The sequence below is a fragment of the Paroedura picta genome, chromosome 1 (genome assembly GCF_049243985.1).
Source record: "Paroedura picta isolate Pp20150507F chromosome 1, Ppicta_v3.0, whole genome shotgun sequence".
Taxonomy (NCBI): domain Eukaryota; kingdom Metazoa; phylum Chordata; class Lepidosauria; order Squamata; family Gekkonidae; genus Paroedura; species Paroedura picta.
In genome coordinates, this window is record NC_135369.1 from 16,922,000 (window position 1) to 16,943,686 (window position 21,687).

At 51.1% G+C, this 21,687-nt stretch overlaps 1 protein-coding gene across 3 annotated transcripts; it reads left to right on the forward strand.

The window, feature by feature from the left end:
• Nucleotides 1–309: 309 nt before the first annotated feature.
• On the forward strand, nt 310–20,976 carry OTUB1 (OTU deubiquitinase, ubiquitin aldehyde binding 1). Of its 3 annotated transcripts, none has more exons than XM_077323830.1 (7): nt 310–466; nt 12,384–12,445; nt 14,252–14,350; nt 15,411–15,529; nt 16,178–16,262; nt 18,594–18,788; nt 20,578–20,976. In XM_077323830.1, exons 1-7 carry the CDS (start codon nt 412–414, stop codon nt 20,773–20,775), a joined length of 813 nt encoding a protein of 270 aa, XP_077179945.1. In that variant the 5' UTR covers nt 310–411; the 3' UTR covers nt 20,776–20,976. The 3 variants fall into 3 exon arrangements, with proteins under 3 accessions (XP_077179945.1, XP_077179934.1, XP_077179955.1); XM_077323819.1 differs by having other exon boundaries at nt 313–490; XM_077323840.1 differs by lacking the exon at nt 310–466 and adding an exon at nt 480–498.
• Nucleotides 20,977–21,687: the final 711 nt, after the last annotated feature.

Below are 21,687 nucleotides of genomic sequence, written 5' to 3' on the forward strand. Positions count from 1 at the left end.
ATTGTTGGCTGATGCAAACTCTGGAGGAGCTTTCTCATGCCCCAACATTGCATTTTTCTTAGAGGCCAGTTCCCGTCAAAAACACACTGCGGCTGTGTGTTTTGCGGAGGCACGCATAAACGAGGTGACGTCACAGCCCATGTCGTCACAACAGCTACCATGACGTCAGGGACCCCAGCTTTCGCTCCCTTTAGAAGGGAGGCTCGGAGGTCTTCCCGCCCTGCGTTACATCATCATACCTCCGCGTGCGCGCATGGGGGAGGGGGCGTTGCTAAGGGAACGGGCGGTTGCTAGGGTCCGGTTGCTAGGGGGAGAGAGAGAGAGAGAGAGAGAGAGAGAGGAAGAGAAAAGTGCTTCCGGTGCGCCTGGCTCTGACCAGGAAGCGCTTCCTAGAGGGGTTGCAGCGTGAAGATGGCGGCGGAAGAGCCTCAGCAGCAGCCCGAGCCCCTCGGAGGAGACACCGATGGTAACGATGGGGTGAAGGCTCGGGGTGCGTTGGTATGAGTGTGGGGGGGCTTCTTCTCCTGTCTCCATGGCAACACCCGCTTCCGGCCAGGCGCTCAGCGTTCTGTGGAAAGGCCCCCCCCACGTTCCACCGACCCCCGTCCCTGCCTGCATGGCCAGGAGACCCCCTGGTGCCCTTCTGGCACGGCCTCACGGTCTCCCTGGCAACCGTGACCCCCGCCCCTCGCAGTGCCGGGCGGCCCCTCTCGCCATGGCAACGGCGCCCTTGCTCTCCATTCCACCCCCCCCACCTCCCCGCCCTTAGGACGCAGGCGCCCAAGGCCAGGCTGCCCCTCCCCCGGTTTCCATGGAAATGCCCTCCTCTCCCGGGGGAACCCCTGAAGAAGTGACCCCCCCCTTCCTTTCAGGCCTCGCTTTAAGAGTCAGCCTTGAGAGGGGCCCGGTTCCTGGGCGGAAGGGGCCCTTCCAGTCGCAGAGGGCCCCAGGGGTCGGGGCGTGGGCGTGGGGCTGGGCCAGACCTGGGTCGTCGTCCCTGCCCACCCCAGCCATTGCCTGGGTGACCTTGGGCTGCTCTCTCTCAGCCTTACTGAGGAGACGGGAGATGGCACCCAGCCCAGGTCAGCAGCTAGCGTGACCCGTGTCCAGATGAGGCCTGGGGTGCCCGCAGTTTTGCAGCCGATCTGCAGGCTACAGTTCCTGTGCCATCATATCCCCACAGAGGTCCCTCCCTTTCGCGGGGGCCGCTGCACATCTCTAGGCATTCCCAAGCCACAGCTGGCAGCCCCTCTACAGCTAAGATTATCTTAGAGGAAGACTAATTAGGAGAATCTTCAAGAAAAGTTCCTGTTCTTTGGATCTGTTTCATCTTGGCTTCTCTTACAGGGCAACTAAAACCTTTTCAAGAGCACTTTATTACTAAGAGGTCCCTGCTTCTGAGGAGCTTACAGTCCAAGTCTTGACATGGAAATAGCAGCAGAGTCAGGGCACAGAGTCATTCATGGTTAGTGGGGCACAGGTACGGTTGCCAGCCACCCATTGGGGGCAGAAATCCCCTAGAATTACCACTGATCACTGATTAGTTCTCCTGGAGAAAATGACTGCTTTGGACCATGGACATTTCAGTGTTATAGCCTGCTGAAGCCCCTTCCACTGCTCTCCTTAGGTGCCAGCCCTGAGTCTCCAGGGATATCCCAACCTGGAGCTAGCAAGCCTAGGTACAGGTGAGCAAAGGAAGATGCAGCAAACCATCACCCCATTCAGACCCATGCTAAGCTGACAGGCAGGCGCTCTTCAGGGACAGTCTTTCTCTGCTCAGCTACATGAGATGCTGAGGACTGAAGCTAGGATTTTCTACCTGCAACACACGTGCTCTTGTCGCTGAGCCTTGGCTGCTCCTTAAGAGTGCATTTGCTTATGTTTGGCTGCAGTTGAGGGTGAGGACTAAGGGGTTAAAGCAATGTCATCTTGGGAAAAGAACATTTTTGAGAAGGGCTAAATGCTAATGTAAGAGCCTCTTGTGGCGCAGAGTGGTAAGGCAGCCGCCTGAAAGCTTTGCCCGTGAGGCTGGGAGTTCGATCCCAGCAGCCGGCTCAAGGTTGACTCAGCCTTCCATCCTTCCGAGGTTGGTAAAATGAGTACCCAGCTTGCTGCTGGGGGGAAAACGGTAATGACTGGGGAAGGCACTGGCAAACCACCCCGTATTGAGTCTGCCATGAAAACGCTAGAGGGCGTCACCCCAAGGGTCAGACATGACTCGGTGCTTGCACAGGGGATACCTTTACCTTTAAATGCTAATGGGTGGAGTAGATTGCGATGGTAGCTTTCAGCCTGTTCTGTTCTTTGTAACAGCAGCCTGCAAAATACTATCCACTTTTAATTTCTTTAAAAATATATAAAAACTCTCCCTTTTCTTGCTTACTAGTGAAAATGGCACTTGGGAGATGCTCCTTGTTCAAAAGGCTTGTCAAAAACTGCCCTGAATGATAGTCTTTCATTACAGGAGTCCTGCCCTCTTTTACTTTCACTTTAAAAACAAAAACAAAACTACCTGAAATGGAACTGATGCAAGTGGAGGATCCACTCTCATGTCAGGGTGTGACTCACTTATTGGTCCCAACCCCAAAAGTAAAAACCAATAGTAGGATGGTATCCCCCCACCCTCTTTCCTATACTTTCAGCAGCCTTATCACAGAGTAATTTAAAAGGAGGCTGTCTTTCCCCCAGTTCTTTCAGGTATCAGGCCAAGCCATGGTTCAGACATACTGCAGGCAAACCATGGCTTAGAGCCTCTTGTCTGCTGCCACAGTTTGAGGTTTAAAACATGAAGTTGGCCAACTGGTTTTGAGCACTTTTCCTACTTTCATTTCCCATCTGCTCAGCCTTCCTGATTCCGAGGGCAAGTAGCCTCCAGGGGTAGAAGAAGGAAAGTAGGTTTTTATACCCTGTTTTTCTCTACCTTAAGGAGTTGCAAAGTGGCTTACAGCCACACTACCTTCCTCTTCCCAGTTGGCCAGTGTGTGAGGCAGGATGGTGGACTAGAGAGACCCTCACTGGTCTGACCCAGCAGGGCTCTTCTGATGACAGGAAAAGCTTCACCTCTGGAATTTGTATGTGAGAGCCTTGGAAGCATTTTGTGGTGTACAGATCTCTCAAAAAAGATGAGCCCCCATCTTTCTTTCCTCGTTTCTTCAGTTTACAGCATAAATCTTGCATTTCCAAACTCGAAGGATGGAACCCACATTGATCCCTCCTCTTTAAGGACCCCACCCCTCCTTAAAAGTCCTCCAAACTCTGCTGTTGCTTTTCCTCATTCCACTCAACAGTCTGGAAAGACCCAAGGTCAACTTCCCACTCTGCCAAGAAACTCTTGTGAGAGATCTTGGGCCAGTTGCATGGTCTCAGCCCAGCCTAGCTCACAGGGTGATTATTAGAGGATAAAATGAGATTCACTTGCGCTTCCTGAACTACTTGGGAAAAGGTGGGACAGATACGTAAATGGATAATATCCTAGATAAGCAGTCCCCAGAATGGTCTTTTAGGGCCATGTGCATCTTTCACCCTGCCATTTCTCTAGGGGAAGGGATTTCCCGTCTTGTCCCTGGGTCATGAATGTCCTGTTGCCTCTGGAGTGTGACATCCCCATGTGTAGTGTCAAGCATGCATAATCCCTTTGCACTAGACACAGATTGTGTATGTGCATTCCTATATAATGTGGCAAAGTATTCTCGTCGGGGGGGGGAATACTGTGGCATGTAATGCCTTTAACCTATTTTAGTTGGTTGTCCCTTCCTCACTGGATCCTTGTAACGGCCCAGAGGGGCTAAAAAAGAGGGACTCAACCCATGAGGTGCCCGGTAGCAGAAAGGGGATCTTATTAGCTATGCTCTGATCACAGCCTGATTAGATTACCACCGCCTGCTCTGAAACAGTTTGGAAAGTCAAAATATGGCTGCAATAGTACAGTCTGGTGCAGTGCTTAGTATTGCACTGGTAACGAGTTTGAAATGAGCCTCTTGTGATGCAGGGTGGTAAGGCAGCCGACATGCTGTCTGAAGCTCTGACCAGGAGGCTGGGAGTTCGATCCCAGCAGCTGGCTCGAGGTTGACTCAGCCTTCCATCTTTCTGAGGTTGGTAAAATGAGTACCCAGCTTGCTGGGGGGTAAACGGTAATGACTGGGGAAGGCACTGGCAAACCACCCCGTATTGAGTCTGCCATAAAAACGCTAGAGGGTGTCACCCCCAGGGTCAGACATGACTTGGTGCTTGCACAGGGGATACCTTTGATTGGCTATTCATTTGTATGCTGGCATAATTCAGACGGCTGATTCTTACCCTTAAAGCCTTACGCAGACTTGGGCCAGGCCTGCATGTTGCTGTGTGAAGCTGTCCAGCAGCTAAGATCTGCACTCTCTGCAATCTCCTTGCCTTCAGAAATGAGGTCGAAAAACCCCCTATGAATGTCTCTTGCCTGGCTTCCAGACAATCCTCAGATCGTTTGGCTACACTGCTCATGCCATACGATAAACGCATCATGAGGCAGGGATAGAGCTTTCTCTGTGGTGGCACCTCAGCTTCACTTTACCCTTCCTGTGTCCCCTTAGCCAGCGAACGCTGCCAGGGGCTTATGGGAATTGTAGTCCATGGACATCTGGAGGACCACCGGTTGACTACCCCTGTGCTAATGCATTTTGTGATTGGCTGATATGGTTTTAGGCTTACTCGATTTGGCTGTCTGGATTTGCTTCTATTGTCAGTATTCCGGTCCTTCCCACCGCCTCATCAGTAATGTCGCTACTCTGATGCAACTACTATGGCCCTTAGTCCTTATGATTATTTGTGGTTGTTAGGTCAACTGCCCTGGGTTTTATATGTACAGTAATAGTCTATTGTTATCATTTTAAACAAAGAGTTTTTTTGCTGTTTTCTTTTGCTGGTTTCTTTAATGCTGGGCCAGTCTTTTGCAAGCCAGCTTGGGTATACATTTTTAGTTAAGGATGGAGGGTAATAATATCTTGAACTAAGAGACACTTAGGACACGGAGGTTATGGGGAATCTGGGTGGTCCCAAACCATAGCAGCCCCATGGGTCTTTGAATCTAGAACCATAGAGTTGGAAGGGGCCATCTAGTCCTTGCTCAAGGCAGGATCAGCCTAAAGCATCTGGGATGAGTATCTGACCAGCTGCTGCTTGAAAACTGCCAGTGAGGGAGAGCTCACCACCTCCTTAGGGAGCCAGTTTCTCTACTGAACTATTCTGACTGTGATTCCACCCCCTTGATACTTAGCTGATATTGTTCTACACATACTTTAAGCCCATCACTGCAGGTCCTCTCCTCTGCTGCAGCCTTTCTCAATATTACTACCCTTGAGAAACCCCTGAAACAATCTTTGGGCCTCCAGAAACCAGAAGTGGCATGATTGTGCAGAATATGGTTGGGAAGCAAAGCTGTATACATGTCTCCTCTTCCCACCTCCTCCAGGCCCAATTTGGGGGGGGGGTGTGGATCAAGATGACCACATATGGTGATATCACCCAAGAAATGTTTAACAAATTTGTTAAAAGCTTGGTGTAGTTGTTAGCGGCTTCCAGTCTGGCAGCTGGGTTTGATTCCCGCTCCTCCACACACAGCCAGCTGTTCTGACTGAGCAGTGATATCAGGGCTCTCTCAGCCTCTCCTCCCTCACAGGGTGTCTGTTGTGGGGAGAGGAAAGGGAAGGTGAACGTAAGCCGCTTTTGAGATTCCTTCAGGTAGAGAAAAGCGGCATATAAGAACCAAGTTTTCTAAAAATTGTCTAAAACATTAACTCCCAGCCATTCTGGAAAGCCTTCCAGGGCTGTTAAGAAACCCCAGGGCTTCTCAAAACCCTGGCTGAGAAAGCCTGTTCTGCTGCCAACAGGAACCTTTCCCTGCCCTCCTCTAAGTAACCTTTCAACTTGCCGTGTTGTCCTCTGCCCTGAGGCAATCCAGTATCTTTTTACAAATCCTTCAAGGTCTCCCATCCCATTCTGCAGGTGAGACCCACTGGTGGACTCCCTGTGGACTGGCTGGCTGCAGATCAGGGGTCCCTGACCGTTTTGAGCCTGCGGGCCCTTTTGGGATTCTGGCGCAGCGTGATGGGGCTGCCCTGGCTGACCTTCAGGCACACAGTGAAGAGCCTTGTGTTGTGGTGGTAGCTGTTGCCAAAGCAACATTTTAAAAACCTGTGCAGCTGATGAAATCTGCATTGATCAATAAGAAGCCTTGCTGGGCAAAAACCTCACCTGACCACACCTGATTTTGAAAAGCAGTCGGTGGGCACCACTGAAGGTGTGGATGGGCTTCAATGGGCCCTCTGTTGAGGACCCCTGCTGTAGATTCTGACTGGTGCTTCCTCAGGCGCTGACTGTGAAGGTTGCTGCAACCTGGGGCTCTCCTTCTCAGTGATTACTGTGGTCTTGACCCTTTTTACTTAAGCTCTTGATATTTATAAAATTTGATTGCTGCCTTATATTTTCCTGCAAAGTGAGAGGCTGGGGATTGTTATCAGCAGCCAGTAGCTCTGTTCCTGAGCTAGTAAGCAAGCTCAAATATGGGGTTCTCCATCTTTGGAAATTTTTAAACAGAGGCTGGATAGCCATCTTGACAGAGAGGCTGATTCTGGGAAAGTTCAAGGGGGTGGCAGGTTACAGTGGATGAGCGATAGGGATGTGAGTGTCCTGCATAGTGCAGGGGGTTGGACTAGATGACCCAGGAGATCCCTTCCAGCTCTATGATTCTATGGACTCCGGGGAATGGTAGAGGACAGGAAGGCCTTGAGGATCATTGTCCATGGGGTCGCGATGGGTCGGACACGACTTCGCACCTAAGAACAACAACAATGATTCTATGATTCTAGCTGCATGATTTCTGCATCAAGCAAGTGAAACTCTTTCGCCTCACATTTTCAAGAGGCGGCTAAAGATCTAGAATGGAATTTTCATCACCTTCTCTAAGAGAACACCTTGCAGGGTTCTATACGGGAAGCCAGGGGGAAGGAAACCATGTCAATCTGAGAAGTTTGTAGCATGGATGTTCCCGGCATGGGGCTTCTGTTTTTCTATTGTGGCTCAAACTAGAGTCTTCTTTCCCCTAGCGGTGGGGGAAGAAATTAGAGGAGGCCCTGAATCTAGATTCTTTCTTTTGGGGCACTGAAGTTCCTGGTGTCCCATGAGTAACAGGAGCCTCTTTCCCAGAGCCATCTTGGTCTAGTGGTTAGGAGTGCAGACTTCTAATCCAGTGAGCCAGGTTTGATTCCCTGCTTCCCCACTTGCAGCCAGCTTGGACTGTTCTGACCAAGCAGGAATCTCAGGGTTCTCTCAGCCTCACCCACCTCACAGGATGTCTGTTGTGGGGAGAGGAAAGGGAAGGCGACTGTAAGCTGCTTTGAGGCTCCTCCTGGTAGAGAAAAGCGGCAAATAAGAACCAACTCTTCTTCTTCTTCCTAGGTCAGATTTCCAAGTCGTCTTGGCTATTGGTGGGGGGTCGGATTGTCAGTTTAAGGTTGGGAAAGTCCTGTAGATTTGGGAGCAGAGCCTGGGGGAACAAGGATCTAAGTGGAGAGCAAGCTTGGTGGTTAGGAGCAAGAAATTCTAATCTGCCTAGCTGGGTTTTATTCCTTGGGCATGCCACAGCACTGATAAAGCTGTTCTGACTAATCAGTAATATCAGGGCTCTCTTAGCCTCACCTCCCTCAGAGGATGTGGGGAGAGGTAAGGGAGATTGTAAGCCACTTTAAGACTCCTTCGGGTAGAGAAAAGCGGCATATAAGAACCACCTCTTCTTCATATTGTTATAGAGTTCACCCTCCAAAGCAGGGGCGGCCAACCTGCAACTCTCCAGATGTCCATAGACTACAATTACCACAAACCCCTGCCAGCATGACCAGTTGGCAGGGGCTCATGGTAATTGTAGTCCATGGACATCTAGAGAGTCACGTTTGGCCATCCCTGCTCCAAAGGATCTAAGCTCTAGGAGAATTGATCTTTGTAGTGTCGATATGACCTGTAATTCTGGGAGATCCCCAGGCTCCGCCTGGAGGCTGGCAACCCTGATCCCTGGAATTATAGCATCAAGAGCTTAATCAGACACACACAGGCTTTGCTGTCCTGTGGCTCTATGTCCCTCAGAGGGCCCTTTGGCGGTAGGTCTGGGCTGGGGGCACTGCTTGGAGGGGAGGCTGCCCGATACCACTGCTCTCGTGTTGTTTAGGAGTGAGGGGCGATGTGCCATCTCCGGCCCAGCAGTGGGGATCACAAGCGGTTGCTTCTGCCTCTCTGCAGTCGGGATGTCTCTCTGTTAATGATGTACGGCACAGAGCGGTCCCAGGCCTCTTTCTCGGCCCTCTGCAGTGCTGGCAGCCGCTCCGAGCAGATGATGCGAGAGGGAGCATTTGGTGCCTGGCAGTGAGGCAGAGCAGGAGAATTCCGTGCAGGCTTTGTGGGTGTGTGCTGGGATCGGGGGCGGGGGCTGGAAATCAGCCAGGGGGGGCTTTGGGATTAGGGCCAGGAGACTTGGGCTTGAACCCTTTGTCTGCTGTGAGCTTATTGATCTATATACGTGGACTTTCAAAAAGGTACCTCACCAAAACCTGGCTAAATTTAGCAGTCATGGGATAAGAGGACGGGTTCCCTTATGGATTGAAAACGGATTAAATGACAGACTCTCGTGGGTGGCTGTGTTGGTCTGAAGCATCAGCATAGGATTTGAGTTCTGTGGCACCTTGAAAATCAACAAAGGGTGCCCTTGGAGAGTCAGCGTGGTGTCGTGATTAAGAGCGGCAGCTTCTAACCTGATGAGCCAGGCTTGATTTCCCGCTCCTCCACATACAGCCGGCTGGGTTCCCCACAGCCCTGATAGTGCTGTTCTCACAGCAGTGCTGTTATAGCTCTCTCAACCCCACTTATTTCACAGTAACATCAGGTCTCTCTCAGTCTCACCTACCTCGCCGGGTGTCTGTTGTGGGGAGAAGAAGGGAAAGCAATTGTAAGCTGCTTTGAGACTCCTTTGGGCAGTGAAAAGCGGGGTATAAAACCAACTTTTTCTGTTGTGTATTCCATTGAATGCCAACCATGCCCTTCCATTCTCTACATAGGGCAAACAGGCCCTCTGTCAAAGGATAAATGGTCACATATCTGACAATAAGAATCTCGAGACCTGTAGGAAATCCCTTCAGCCTTCCAGGGCATTCCGTGGGTGACTTCAAAGTAGCTGCTTTATTGCAAAGGATCTTCAGGGACAGACTGGAAAGGGAAATTGCTGAATTACACATTCAGAACAACCCCCCCCCCCCCGAATTTAACAGGGATATTTGTTTCTTATCTCACTACAAATGCTAATCTCATTCAGTCTTACATCTGCATTCTTACCAAGAGCCATACGTTGGCTTTATTTTATTTCTTTAATTGTGTTTCTTATTTGGATTAGTAGATTGGAATAGTGATTGTAAATGTAATGCATTGAATAGTAGAATGTAAAGTCATTCGGAATGGTAGATTGGAATGTGTTTCTGTGGTCTAGCGGCAGAGGAAACCTTACATTGCACAACCAAAAACCCCACCTTAAAGAAAAGCATGTTGTTCGTTACCTCCATGCTTGAGAGGAGATAAATGGTGCGTAACAACAGGTTGATCACTCCTAGCCTCCCAGAATTAAGGAGGGTACAGTTAAGACATCAGTCTCCAGTTTTGATGTGTTTATTTGCTTCTCTATATTTTCCTCTGGAATTAAATACAAATAAATGGTGACCATATAAACTAAGCTTGTTATTCCTTTTTGGTCGTTGCATCTGTTAAAGATCCTCATGATGCTGTATGCTAATTTACTGCTTACCTATATGAACGGCCTGGGGAGTTCCATTTCAATATATCCAAAGAAGTGTGCATGCGCACAACAGTTTATACCTTGAATGAAACTGGGTTGGTCTTCAAGGTACCACTGGAGTCAGTTTGTTCTGGTTAAATGACAGGAAGCTAAGAGCAGGAATCGATGGGCAGGTCTCACAATAGAAAAAGTACCAACGCTGGTCTAGAGGGACCATTGGTCTGATCCAGCAGGACTCTTCTCATGTTCTCATTGAGCAGCCATCGACCTAGCATCAGCCTAAGCATCCCTCAGTGGGTAGGTTCATAAGAAGAGTTGGTTCTTATATGCCGCTTTTCCTCTACCCGAAGGAGTCTCAAAGCGGCTTACATTCACCTTCCCTTTCCTCTCCCCACAACGGACACCCTGTGAGGTGGGTGAGGCTGAGAGAGTCTTGAGATTACTGCTCGGTCAGAACAGCTTTATCAGTGCTGTGATGAGCCCAAGGTCACCCAGCTGGCTGCATGTGGGGGAGTGCAGAATCGAACCTGGCATGCCAGATTAGAAGTCGACACTCCTAACCACTACACCAAGCTGGCTGTCCTTAGGGGAAGGAGTTGACTTGTGAAAAGGGTGATCCACAAGTGCCCTACTGAGTCCCCTTGGAGCAGTGGTCCCCAACTCCCGGTCCGGGGACCGGTCCCGGTCCGTGGATCAGTCGGTACTGGGCCGCAGCTCCTTCTTGTCCTCCTCCCCGGCAGCTGCCTCAGGGGCTGACCTTACACACTGTCGCCGGCTCACCTTTGGTGCTCTCCAGTGGCCGTCATGGCTGGGGCTCCCCTTCAGCGTGGCACTGCGCAGCTGTTGGCAGCTCCCACAGTGGGAAGTCAGGGGCGCTGGCAAGAAAGCAGGTGGATCAGGGGCTCAGGTGGTGGTGGCGATGTCCCTTGGCAAAAGACAACCCCCCCCCCGGGCCCAGTGAGACAAAGGTTGGGGACCACTGCCTTGGAGGAAGGAAGAAGAAGAGTTGATTTTTATACCCTGCTTTTCACTACCCAAAGGACTCTCAAAACGGCCTAAAATCGCCTTTCCTACCTCTCCCCACAACAGGCACTCTGTGAGGTGCAGCTGGTGAGGCTGAGAGAGCTCTAACAGGACTGGTCTGTGAGAACAGCTCTGTGATTAGCTGAATGCCAGCTGGCTGAATGCGGAGGAGCGGGGAATCAAACATGGCTCTCCAAATTAGAAGCTCCCACTCTAAACCACGGTGTCACGCTGGCTGTGAGAAAGAATGTGACATTTATCAGCATAAAATTAAACAGGAGCCTGGTGGCATCTTATCAGACCCAGCCTGAACTCTCCCTAGACGCTAAAATGACCAGACAGAGGCTATCATACTTTGGAAATGGAAGGTGGCAGGAAAAGATGGATTGACTCCAGAGAACCATGGCCCACAGTCTGCAGGATCTGAGCATGACTGTTAAGGGTAGGCCGTTTTGGAAGACAGGGTCACTGTAAGCCATAGAATCATAGAGTTGGAAGGGGCCATACAGGCCATCTAGTCCAACCCCCTGCTCAACGCAGGATCAGCCCTAAGCATCCAAGAAAAGTGTGTATCCAACCTTTGCTTGAAGACTGCCAGTGAGGGGGAGCTCACCACCTCCTTAGGCAGCCTATTCCACTGCTGAACTACTCTGACTATGAAAACCTTTTTCCTGATATCTAGCCTATATACCTGTACTTGAAGTTTAAACCCATTACTGCGTGTCCTCTCCTCTGCAGCCAACAGAAACAGCATCCTGCCCTCCTCTAAGTGACAACCTTTCAAATACTTAAAGAGGGCTATCATGTCCCCTCTCAACCTCCTTTTGGGACTATGACATCTTGTGATTTTGATGTGGTGCCCTTTTTGATACAGCCCAAAATGGCATTCACCTTTTTTACTGCTGCATCACACTGCCTGCTCATGTTTAGTTTACAATCCACAAGTACCCCAAGGTCTCGTTCACACACAGTGTTACCTAGAAGCATATCCCCCATCCATTAGTGACTGAATGGCACTTAACCCGCACCCGCACACACAGTGGCCCCCTAGAAAGACAGACAAAATTATTCCAGTCTTATGTCTTTAAACATGTCTTTAAGGAGCTTCCCCACCTTTGGAACGATCACAGGTGCATTTCAGCTTCCTAGTCTGAATGTTCATGTGCATTCTGAAAGGTACAATTTTAGGATTAGAAAAGGCTCTTCTTTGGTGTTTGAGGCTTTAGTGTTGGGAAAATGTGTCTGGAATCAGAAGGGTCCTACATATTTTGTGTCAGAAAACAATTAGCTGGGCTGGATCCTGTACTGTGATGTTTTTTGTATGTTTTGTAAAAAGGAGATAAGAAAATGTTTTAAATTTGGTCTAAGGCGCAGGAAGTCAACCTGTGGTCCTCCAGATGTCCATGGACTACAATTCCTATGAGCCCCTGCCAGCGTTTGTGTTCAGTTGTAACTTTAGAAGAGCAAGCCTTCTCTTAACCTTTGTCGCCCTGCCAAGGCCGAAATGGGTGTGAAGAGCTCCTGGACTCACCTGGCTTCCTCTCCTTCTCTTTCTCAGGGGTGAATTGCTTGGCCTACGATGAAGCCATAATGGCCCAGCAGGACCGAATTCAGCAAGAGGTGAGCACTGGGAAGAGGGAGGCTTGGTCCGCGGCCTCTGTTTTTTGTGGGGGTTGTGTTCCAGTTTAAGGACAAGGAGTCACTGATTGAAGCTTCTCATCTACATTAGTGTTTATCTAGATATTTTCTGTTTTCAATATCTTTTCTTCCATGGTTGAGTCCTCCAATATAAGATTGTTGTAACAATAGTGAAAGTTAGTCCTTATATTAGTATTTTAATAATATCAATAGGCTATTGGCTTAAAGGTATCGGGGAATGTTAGTCAAAGGTCTAACATGGTCTTTGACTAACATGGTCTTTGACTAACATGCTCCAATACCTTTGAGCCAGTGGCCTATTGGAGGGGTCATACAGGCCATCTAGTCTAGCCCCTTACTCAAGGTAGGATCATCCTAAAGCATCCAGGATAAGTTTCTGTCCAGCTGCTGCTTGAAGACTGCCAGTGAGGGGGAGCTCACCCCCCACTTAGGCAGCCCATTCCACTGCTGAACTACTCTGACTGAATGTTTTTTCTTGATACCTAGGCAATCTACATGTAGTTTAAACCCATTACTGTGGATTCCTCCTCTGCTGCCAGCCTTTCCTTGCCCTCCTCTGATCACCTTTCAAAAACTTACATGTGGTGTTAATAATGTCTGATTCTACAAAGTCACACATCTCTGGTTTCATTTTTATATAGAGGGTTTTTACCTGTATACTTTTCTTGGGGGGCGTGGGGGTGTGGGCTCAGTTAAGGAAACAAATGAATGGGGGCTTATATTCCCATCTTATTTTAAACCAAGTTTGAGGATACAGTTATTTTTACATTTTAACAGTCCATTTTTAAAAAATCTGGTTTAATTTATCCCCATTATTGTCTTTATCGACTCTGCATTCAAGCAATCCGTTGCTTTGGGGGGGATGGGGGTGGAGGGTCGCCAGGTGGCAAGCCTGCCAGTGTGAAGGGGATGTAAGGGGCTGGTGGTTTCTTGCAATTCCTTATGAAATGTGCCTCTAACTCTCTGTATAAATAGAGTGGCTCCGGGTGAATGAGAGTGGGCTGGTGCAATCTGTCAAAAAAGAGCAGCAGCAGCAGCAGGGAAGACAGTTCTTCAATGCCCCCTTCTGTTGAATTGTACCAAATCGGGCCTTCTAGTTTGGTGTTGTCTCCTTTGACTGGCAGTAGCTCTCCAGGGTCAGGGGCAGCGAAAGATCTTTTTCCCACAACTCCTACCTGAAATGTGGAGATGCCAGGGACTGAACCCAAGACCATCTGCATGCAAAGCCTTGTCCCCTTTTCTGCACAGAATCATACAGTTGGAGGGGACTTCTGGGGTCATCCAGTGCAATCCTTTGCAGAATGCAGGAAATTCACAACTAACTGCCCACCTGCAGTGACCCCAATTCTATGCCCAGATGATGCCTCCCCCCAAAAAACACTAGAATCCCCATAGTGGTGGTGGGCATTTCCCTGGGCATGGAAGAAAGGGCCAGAAGAGCCAAGCCCACCTACTCAGAATCTGCCTATGTTAACAGATTCAGCATTTCTGTCAGATGGCTATCTAGCCTCTTCTTCAAAACTTCCAAGGTAGGAGAGCCCTCCACCTCCCGAGGAAGCTTGTTCCAATGAGGAACTGCTCTAATTGTCAGGAACCTCTCCCAGGCGTTTAGCTGAAAGTTCTTTGGAATTATCCCATTGGTTCTGGTCTGACCTTCTGGGGCAACAGAAAACAGCAATGCTCTATCATATGACAGCCCTTCGAGTCCTTGAAGATGTCTATCAAATCACCTCTTATCTCCCATTTTTTGCACATTACACTTTGCAGATCGCCGTCCAGAACCCGCTAGTTTCAGAAAGGATGGAGCTGTCAGTCCTGTATAAAGAATACGCAGACGATGACCATATCTATCAACAGAAGATCAAGGTAAGTGCGATGGGAGGCCGCTTGCATGCCCAGCTCTGTGTTCTTGCCCAGGGGCATGAGAGCAGTGTGGGCAGCTGCTTGGGAAGTGCTTCTGACAGGCGGGCCCAGACCTGCCAAGCGAGATCCCTCACCCACCCCAACCCCCGAATTTGTGAGTGGTGCATGGGTGGCCTTTGGAAAGAAACTTCCAAAGAATATAAGAAAAGCATTGCTGGGGGGGGGGTGCAATAAGCAACTGCAATGTCCCGTTTCCAGGTGTGGCCAGACAGAAGGCCCAGGGAAGCTTCTCAGCTGGACACGTCAGGGATCCATCCCTCCCCACTTTCCAGTCCTCCTCATATGATTCTCGGAAGGTGGTGCCTCCCTTTAGCTATCTTGGCCAGGCCGTGCCCTGCCTGGAATTGTTTGACCCCTTCATAAAACCATCCGAGTAGTATTCTGTTTTGTGTTGGCGATGCCTTGTGCAGGGAAGGAAAAGCTCCCTCACTTCACTCCATATGAGACTTTTTAGTGTTCTGTTGCCCCCCATCCCCACCCAAAGCCCTGAACTCTTTAATCTTTCTCCACTGTTCCAACTCTTGAGCCATTTAGGTTGCCTTTTTCGGCATGCTCTTCAGCCTGACAATCTGTGAACTGTGATCAGGCGAGTCAAAATGGGTTCTTCACATGTTGGCGGAGAGAGGACCATAGATTGGGTTGGAGGTGCAGGAGCTGGTTGCTTTCCCAAACACAGTCAAGTTATGAAGTAGACGGTTGTATCCCCCTCTTTACGGGTGAGGGGTTTGTGGGGGTTGCGAGCAGAGGCAGGGTCTTTTCCGCAGTGGCACTTAGGGCATTCCCATTGGCACGGCCAAGATAGCTAAAGGGAGACACAGATACTTAACATACTTATCTTTCTTTCTCTTATTTTGCCTTTTCTGTGCATGTTTTTCATAAGCGGCTGTCAAAACCGGGAATAAATTTCTCCCATGAATGAATGCATTGTCTTTGCTTAGGCTGTTGCCGTAAGGCAGATTGGAACAAACCACAGATTTGTGATCCCCCCCGTTTCCTTGCGCAGGATTTGCTGAAAAAGTATTCGTACATCCGGAAGACGAGGCCGGACGGCAACTGCTTCTATCGGGCATTTGGCTTCTCCCATCTCGAGGCTCTCTTGGAGGACAGCAAGGAACTGCAACGGTAGGGCATGGACTGGGGAGGAAAGGGGGAAGGGGAGAGAGAGAGCTTTGGGGCAGGGAAGCGGCTTAGCTCGGGTCGTCCAACTGGGTTTCAATGTGTGGCGGCATAGCAGGCCTTGGTAGGTTCTGTCATGTGTGTCTGCAGCCTGCCCAGCGGGGTGCAACTGAAGGCAGGCTGGGATGGATGTAGGAGCTACAGTGCTGGGCCTCCAAAGTCCCGCCCCTCAAGGAAGGCTGGCCACTGGGGGGGGGGGGGGGGGCTCTAAAAAGAGCTTTGTCTCCTGCTGTCCCTGTCTTGGCTGGTCTCTGAACTCCTAGGGGGCTGTGTTCCTCTGGCTGGAAGAGCCTGGGCCTGTCTTCCCTTGGCTCGTTCCAGCTTTGGCAGCTTCCCCTGGCTGTGGCCGGGGACCGTGCTGGGACAGTGGAGGCCTACAGCCTTGTCTCGCTTCCTTCCCACCTGGTGCTGTTTCCATGATTTGGGCCAGCCAGGCACACTGCAGACCAGCTGCTGCAGAGCTCCCCCCCCCCCCCCCCCCGGGACATTTGGGGCCCAGACTGAGACCCGCATGGCACTCTGGAGCAAAGTGCAGGGCATCAGGGGACCCTTTGGTGCCACGATCGGTTATGCCGTCCCTCTTGTTGCATGCAGCTTCAAAGAAGTGGCCGCCAAGAGCAAAGATGTGCTGGTGTCACAAGGCTTCACGGAATTCACCATCGAGGACTTCCACAACACCGTAAGGCCTGCTTCTCTCCACCCCTCTCAGCAACCCTAGGATAAGGAGGAGCAGAAGCAAATGCTGGCAGGGGCTCATGGGAATTGTAGTCCATGGACAATGGAGGACCACAGGTTGACTACCTCTGCCTTTAGACATCCCCACTTGAGCCCGTATGCAGGGATGCCCAAACTGTGGCTCAACCGGACGTCCATGGACTTCAATTCCCATGAGCCCTCTGTGAGGGGGCACATGAAGTCCACAGTTTGGCCACCCCTGCCTGTGGTCCACTTCCAGGCCTCCTGGACGCAGGAGACAGAGTTTCTTAAATGTGGGGAAGAGAGGCAGAATCCTGTTGAGAGGTCAGTCTCTGCCCCTCTTCCTTTTCTTTCCTAGCTCTGTCATTTGCAGAAAGTTGGATGCTAACTATGGTTAGCGTTCAAGCTCAGGTTTCAACCACGGTTAGAAGCAGGTCTCAAGCTAGGTTTTAAAGCTGGCTGTTGAGAGCGATGAACTTGGTGCAGATGTAACATTATTCACAGTGTCCGTGTGTGTGTGGGGGAGAGAAACAGATGTGTGGAAGAACATACAAGCCTGTAGGGCACCCCCAGGTTGCTTACCTGTGGTTTAGAGACTGGGGCATCACCTCTGCACCAAAAAGAATGGTGTGCTTGCGAATAAATGAGCAGACATCTGTCCCACATAATATATTTCTGGCAAGGCCTTGGAGGAGGAGCATGTCTCATGGCTTAAGTGCCACTCAACGCTTAACACCCACTCAGGGTGGCTGTCCCGCCCCTGAGTGCCTCCTCCTCCAACTGGCTTGCCTGTCTGTCCAGCAGAGAGCCAGCTTGGTGTAGTGGTTAGGAGTGCGGACTTCTTATCTGGCATGCGGGGTTCGATTCTGCACTCCCCCACATGCAGCCATCTGGGTGAACTTGGGCTCGCCGCGGCACTGATAAAGCTGTTCTGACTGAGCAGTGATATCAGGGCTGTCTCAGTCTGTCCTACCTCACAGGGTGTCTGTGGTGGGGAGAGGAAAGGGAATGCAAATGTAAACCGCTTTGAGACTCCTTCGGGTAGAGAAAGCGGCATATAAGAACCAACTCGTCGTTGTCTTCTTCCAATCACCTCCTGTTCCCCACCCCTGACCCTTCCCTCCTCCTTCCACTTCCCTCCAAGGCTGCAGATCCTTGCCACATGATAGCTGCCCCTGCCAGTGAGTTCCCTTCCCGGGGCTTCCAGCCTGCAGCCTTTGCAGGCCCTGTGGGGAAGGAGAATGCATCCACAGAGTTCTCCCCCCCCCTCCCTCCATCTAGTGTCCGTTGTATCCCTAAATGAAGTCTATGAAAGCAATAAGGAATCTGGGATACCCTCAGGAATCCCACCTTGAGCATATATAGTAGGGGTGGCCAAACTGTCGGGTGGTGGAGTAAGTAGCCCCATAGTCTGGTCCAGCCTGCAAGGCACGGCAGCCTGACAGAAAGCAAGCTGCCTCCCAAGGAGGAGGGGGGTTCTGCTGATCGATCCGGCTGCCCTCTGCCAGTTCCTTTCCGTGCTTAAGCCCAGGCTGCCCTCCTTGTCCCGTCCATTGCAGAAGTGGGCCCCCTGCTCTTCCTCTGCTCTCCTGATATCTTAATGCTGCCTTGATCAAGTACAGTCCAGGCTCTTTGAGAAGGGGGGGTGGGGAGCCTTAGCTGCTTTTGAGGCTCCTGTGCAGGAGCAGTTTAGGCATCTCCGTGTGTGAGAGAGAGACCAAAGGGCTTGGCTGCGGTAGGTTCAGTCTCAGCTTCCTTCCCCCACACCTGCATCAGAACTGAGCCCGAGGAAGAGTCTAGCTCAGCATGGGACCCAAGTTGGAGAGGCTAGGAGAGGCTTTTGCCCAGCAGGGCTTCTGATTCCCCGTTGTCGATCTGATTGGCTGTGCAGATGATTATGTATCGTAATATAGATAGCAGCTGCCACCTCAGCACCAAGGCCCCCCCTGCACGGCCGAAGATGAGCCGTCTGCAGGCAAGAAAATGCTTTTCAACAGCCTGTTCATTTCGGAAAGCCCCCTGCTCAAGGGAGCCGCTGCTCAAAATCTTGATAGAGCTGCTGTTAAGAGTTGATGCATCGCTTCCCTCCCTGGCGGTTTCATGTTTGGCTCCACCTCCTTCAGCAGCCATTTTGTGGTTTCGCCCAGTCCCCTGGGTCAGAATCCCTAAGATGCCTTCGAGCACTAAAATGTGGGTCTGTCACCTTGGAACATCTTCAGAAGGGCAGTGGCCTTGGTGGTTCTCCTTCCCCACAGCCACCCCCATGGTCAGGTAGACCCCCTTGCTTGGCCTCAGCCCTCTCTCTTTCCCGCAGTTCATGGACCTGATAGAGCAAGTGGAGAAGCAGACCACGGTTTCAGAGCTGCTGGCCTCCTTCAACGACCAGAGCACCTCAGATTACCTGGTGGTGTACCTGCGACTGCTCACCTCCGGGTACCTGCAGCGCGAGAACAAGTTCTTCGAGCACTTCATTGAGGGGGGGCGCAGCATAAAGGAGTTCTGCCAGCAGGTGAGAATTGCTGGGGGGGGGGCAGGAGGAGACAGTAGGGAGGGAAATCTGTTATGGGGAATGGGTTGTTCTGCCAGAGAGGAAGAGGCTTCTGGATGCCTGTCCTTTTCTTGCTTCCTGCAGAGGATCCATGCTGCTTTGGGACTCTCCCTGGCTGCACATTTCATGTGGAATCCTTAGTTTTCAGCCTTCTATTTCTGAGGTTTCTAGTCCTCGAGTGGGGAAAATATGGGTGCTATCTGCTGAAAAAGAACAACTAGGCAGAACTAGTGCCAGGGGCAAGCCATTGGTTTCCGCTTTCTCTTTTGCCTGTAAAAGTCTTTTCTCTTGCTGCCTGGATGCCTCCTTAAGCTGCTTCCTGGCCGCCTGCCTCTCTAAAGAGATAGAATCATAGAGTTGGAAAGAACATCCGGTGTCATCTAGACCAGCCTTTTGCAACTTTTTTATAATTGAGAACCCCCTGAAACATTCCTCAGGCTTCGAGAAGCCCCAGAAGTGGCACCCTGGTGCAGAACACAGTTGGGAAGCAGAGCTGTGGACACGCCCACCTGAGGCTCCATCCCACCCTCCACTGCAGGGGAATTTGGAGGCGGTGGGAGGAGTTGCAGACAAAGGCTCAGAAATCCATTGCAGGGCTTCCGCTCTCTCGCAAGTGTTGAAGTCAATACGCCAGCTTCTATTTCTAGCCAGAACTCCGTGTGCTGATTTTGACCTGCAAGGCTTAATGCATTTTGGAGCCAGCTAAAAGAAGGGCCTGTTTCCATCTGAACCTGCCCAGTCTATTAAGGCAACAGAATTGGTGAGGGGTCTGGAGACCAAGACGCAGGAGGAAAGGTTCAAAGAACTTGGGCTGATTTAGCCTGGGAAGAAGACAGCTAAGTGGTGATATGATGGCCATCTTCAAGGACTTGAAGGGCTGTCACAGAGAGGATGGAGCAGAGTTGTTTTCTGTTGCCCCAGGAAGACGGACCAGAAGCAGTGGGATGAAATTAATTCAAAAGAATTTACAGCTAAACATCCGGAAGAAGTTCCCAACTTAGAACGGTTCCTCAGTGGAACTGGCTTCCTTGGGAGGTGGTGGGTCTGTCTGCTTAAAAACGTCTGTTTTTAAGCAGACACCCCTCAGAAATGTTGATTCTGTGAATGTAGGCACATTTTAAGCAAATTTCCTCTAGGCCAGACTGGCCAGGGATTCTGTTGTTTTTTTTTGGGGGGGGGGCATTATTTGGGCATGGCATTGGAGCCATTGTGGGTAAGCAGGTAGTTGTGAATTCCTGCATTCTGCAGGCGGTTGGACTAGATGACCCTGGAGGCCCCTTCCAAGTTTATGATTCCATGAAGACCATCTTCAGTGGCCCTTCTCCAATTGACGCTCTCCCCTTCAGAAATCAGGTTGATGGTCTGGAGGATCGGGCCTTTTTTTGTGTTTGCACCTTACCCAGAGAGCACCCTCCCTCAAAACCGCTTGTCCAGCATTGCCTCGCCTACCTTTCAGGCACCAGGCCAAAACAGCCTCATTTCCCCAAGCTTGCAATTGATTCTCTTCTGTTCCTGGCCACTTTATATCCAGCCTGTTTGCTTTATTGTGACGTCTAAAGCGTAGATCTGCAGCATTTCTTTAGATTTTGTTTTGGAGTGGCTGAGAGTAATAATAATAATTGTGTGTGTGTGTGTGTGTGTGTGTGTGTGTGTGAGTGAGAGAGAGGCTTCAGGGCCCCCGAGTGCCCTCTCGAGGGGTGGGCTACACTGACGGTGCCTCCCCTCTTTGGTCTCCTCTCTTTTGCCCCAGGAGGTGGAGCCCATGTGCAAGGAAAGCGACCACATCCACATCATCGCGCTGGCCCAGGCCCTCAACGTCTCCATCCTGGTGGAATACATGGACCGGGGCGAGGGCGGCGCCACCAACCCCCACGTCTTCCCCGAGGGCTCGGAGCCCAAAGTGTATCTACTGTACAGACCGGGACACTACGACATCCTGTATAAATAGAGGCGGCGTGGAGGGGGCCCCCCTTTCCCTCCGCCTCGCCCACGTCTCCCTGCCCACCCGCTAGGCAGCGTCGTCTGTGGTTGTAAATGGTGATCGCTCTTGCTGCCATCTCGCTCACTTGGTTTATTATTATATTTTTTTTCCTCCTTTTGTTGTTACACTCACACACGTCTGTGTTTTATTAAAGGGGATGCCGGTGAAGTGCTTGCCTGGTGGCCTGTTTGGTGCCTTAAGGGGTGGGCTGTCATCCTCCCCCCACCCCCCACCCCGGAGGTCATCAACCCCTGGTTTGCGGACCGGTACCAGGCCGCGAAGGCCACGGTACCGGGCCACCGGCAGCCGCGCCTGCCTCCCCCCCACAGCGAGAAGGAAGGGAAGAGGCAGGCGTGGCTGCTGGCACGCCGGCGATGCAAACGCGCATGCATGCAGTTGCTGTGCATGCGCATTGCCCCCTAGTGGCGAAAACGTGCATGTGTGGCAACTGGTGTGCGTTTGCGTGCAGGTGCCGTGCATGTGCGTGGCACCCGGGCCATCGGCTCTCCTCTCACTCCTGGGGTGGTCCCTGACCTCAGAAAGGTTGGGGGCTGCTGCCCCACCCCTTCATCCTGTCCTCCCGCTGGCCCCAAGGAAGGTGGTCTGTCTAGGCACAGAAACCACCAAGCAGTGGTGGTCTCAGGCCATACATTTTATAAGCTGGCAGCTGGTTCCATTGCAGCTCCTAAAGAGCAAGATTCTAGTCCTCAAGGGTGATTTGGGAGAAACAAAGCCAGGGCCTGGTGAAATCCTGGGAATCAGAGGTCTGAATAGGGCTTTTGCTGCCCAGCTATTGCCCGTCTGCAGAGATTAGCCTTCCATTTACTCAGCTGTGGTTTTCTGCCCCACCCCACCTCACTCACAAGAGTGGGAATTTCT

Coding starts and splice junctions, on each gene's coding strand:
- OTUB1 (XM_077323819.1), top strand. CDS start 412: ATGGCGGCGGAAGAGCCTCAGCAGCAGCCCGAGCCCCTCGGAGGAGAC. Junction 15,530..16,177: donor GACAGCAAGGAACTGCAACG/GTAGGGCATGGA, acceptor TGTTGCATGCAG/CTTCAAAGAAGTGGCCGCCA. Junction 16,263..18,593: donor TCGAGGACTTCCACAACACC/GTAAGGCCTGCT, acceptor TCTTTCCCGCAG/TTCATGGACCTGATAGAGCA.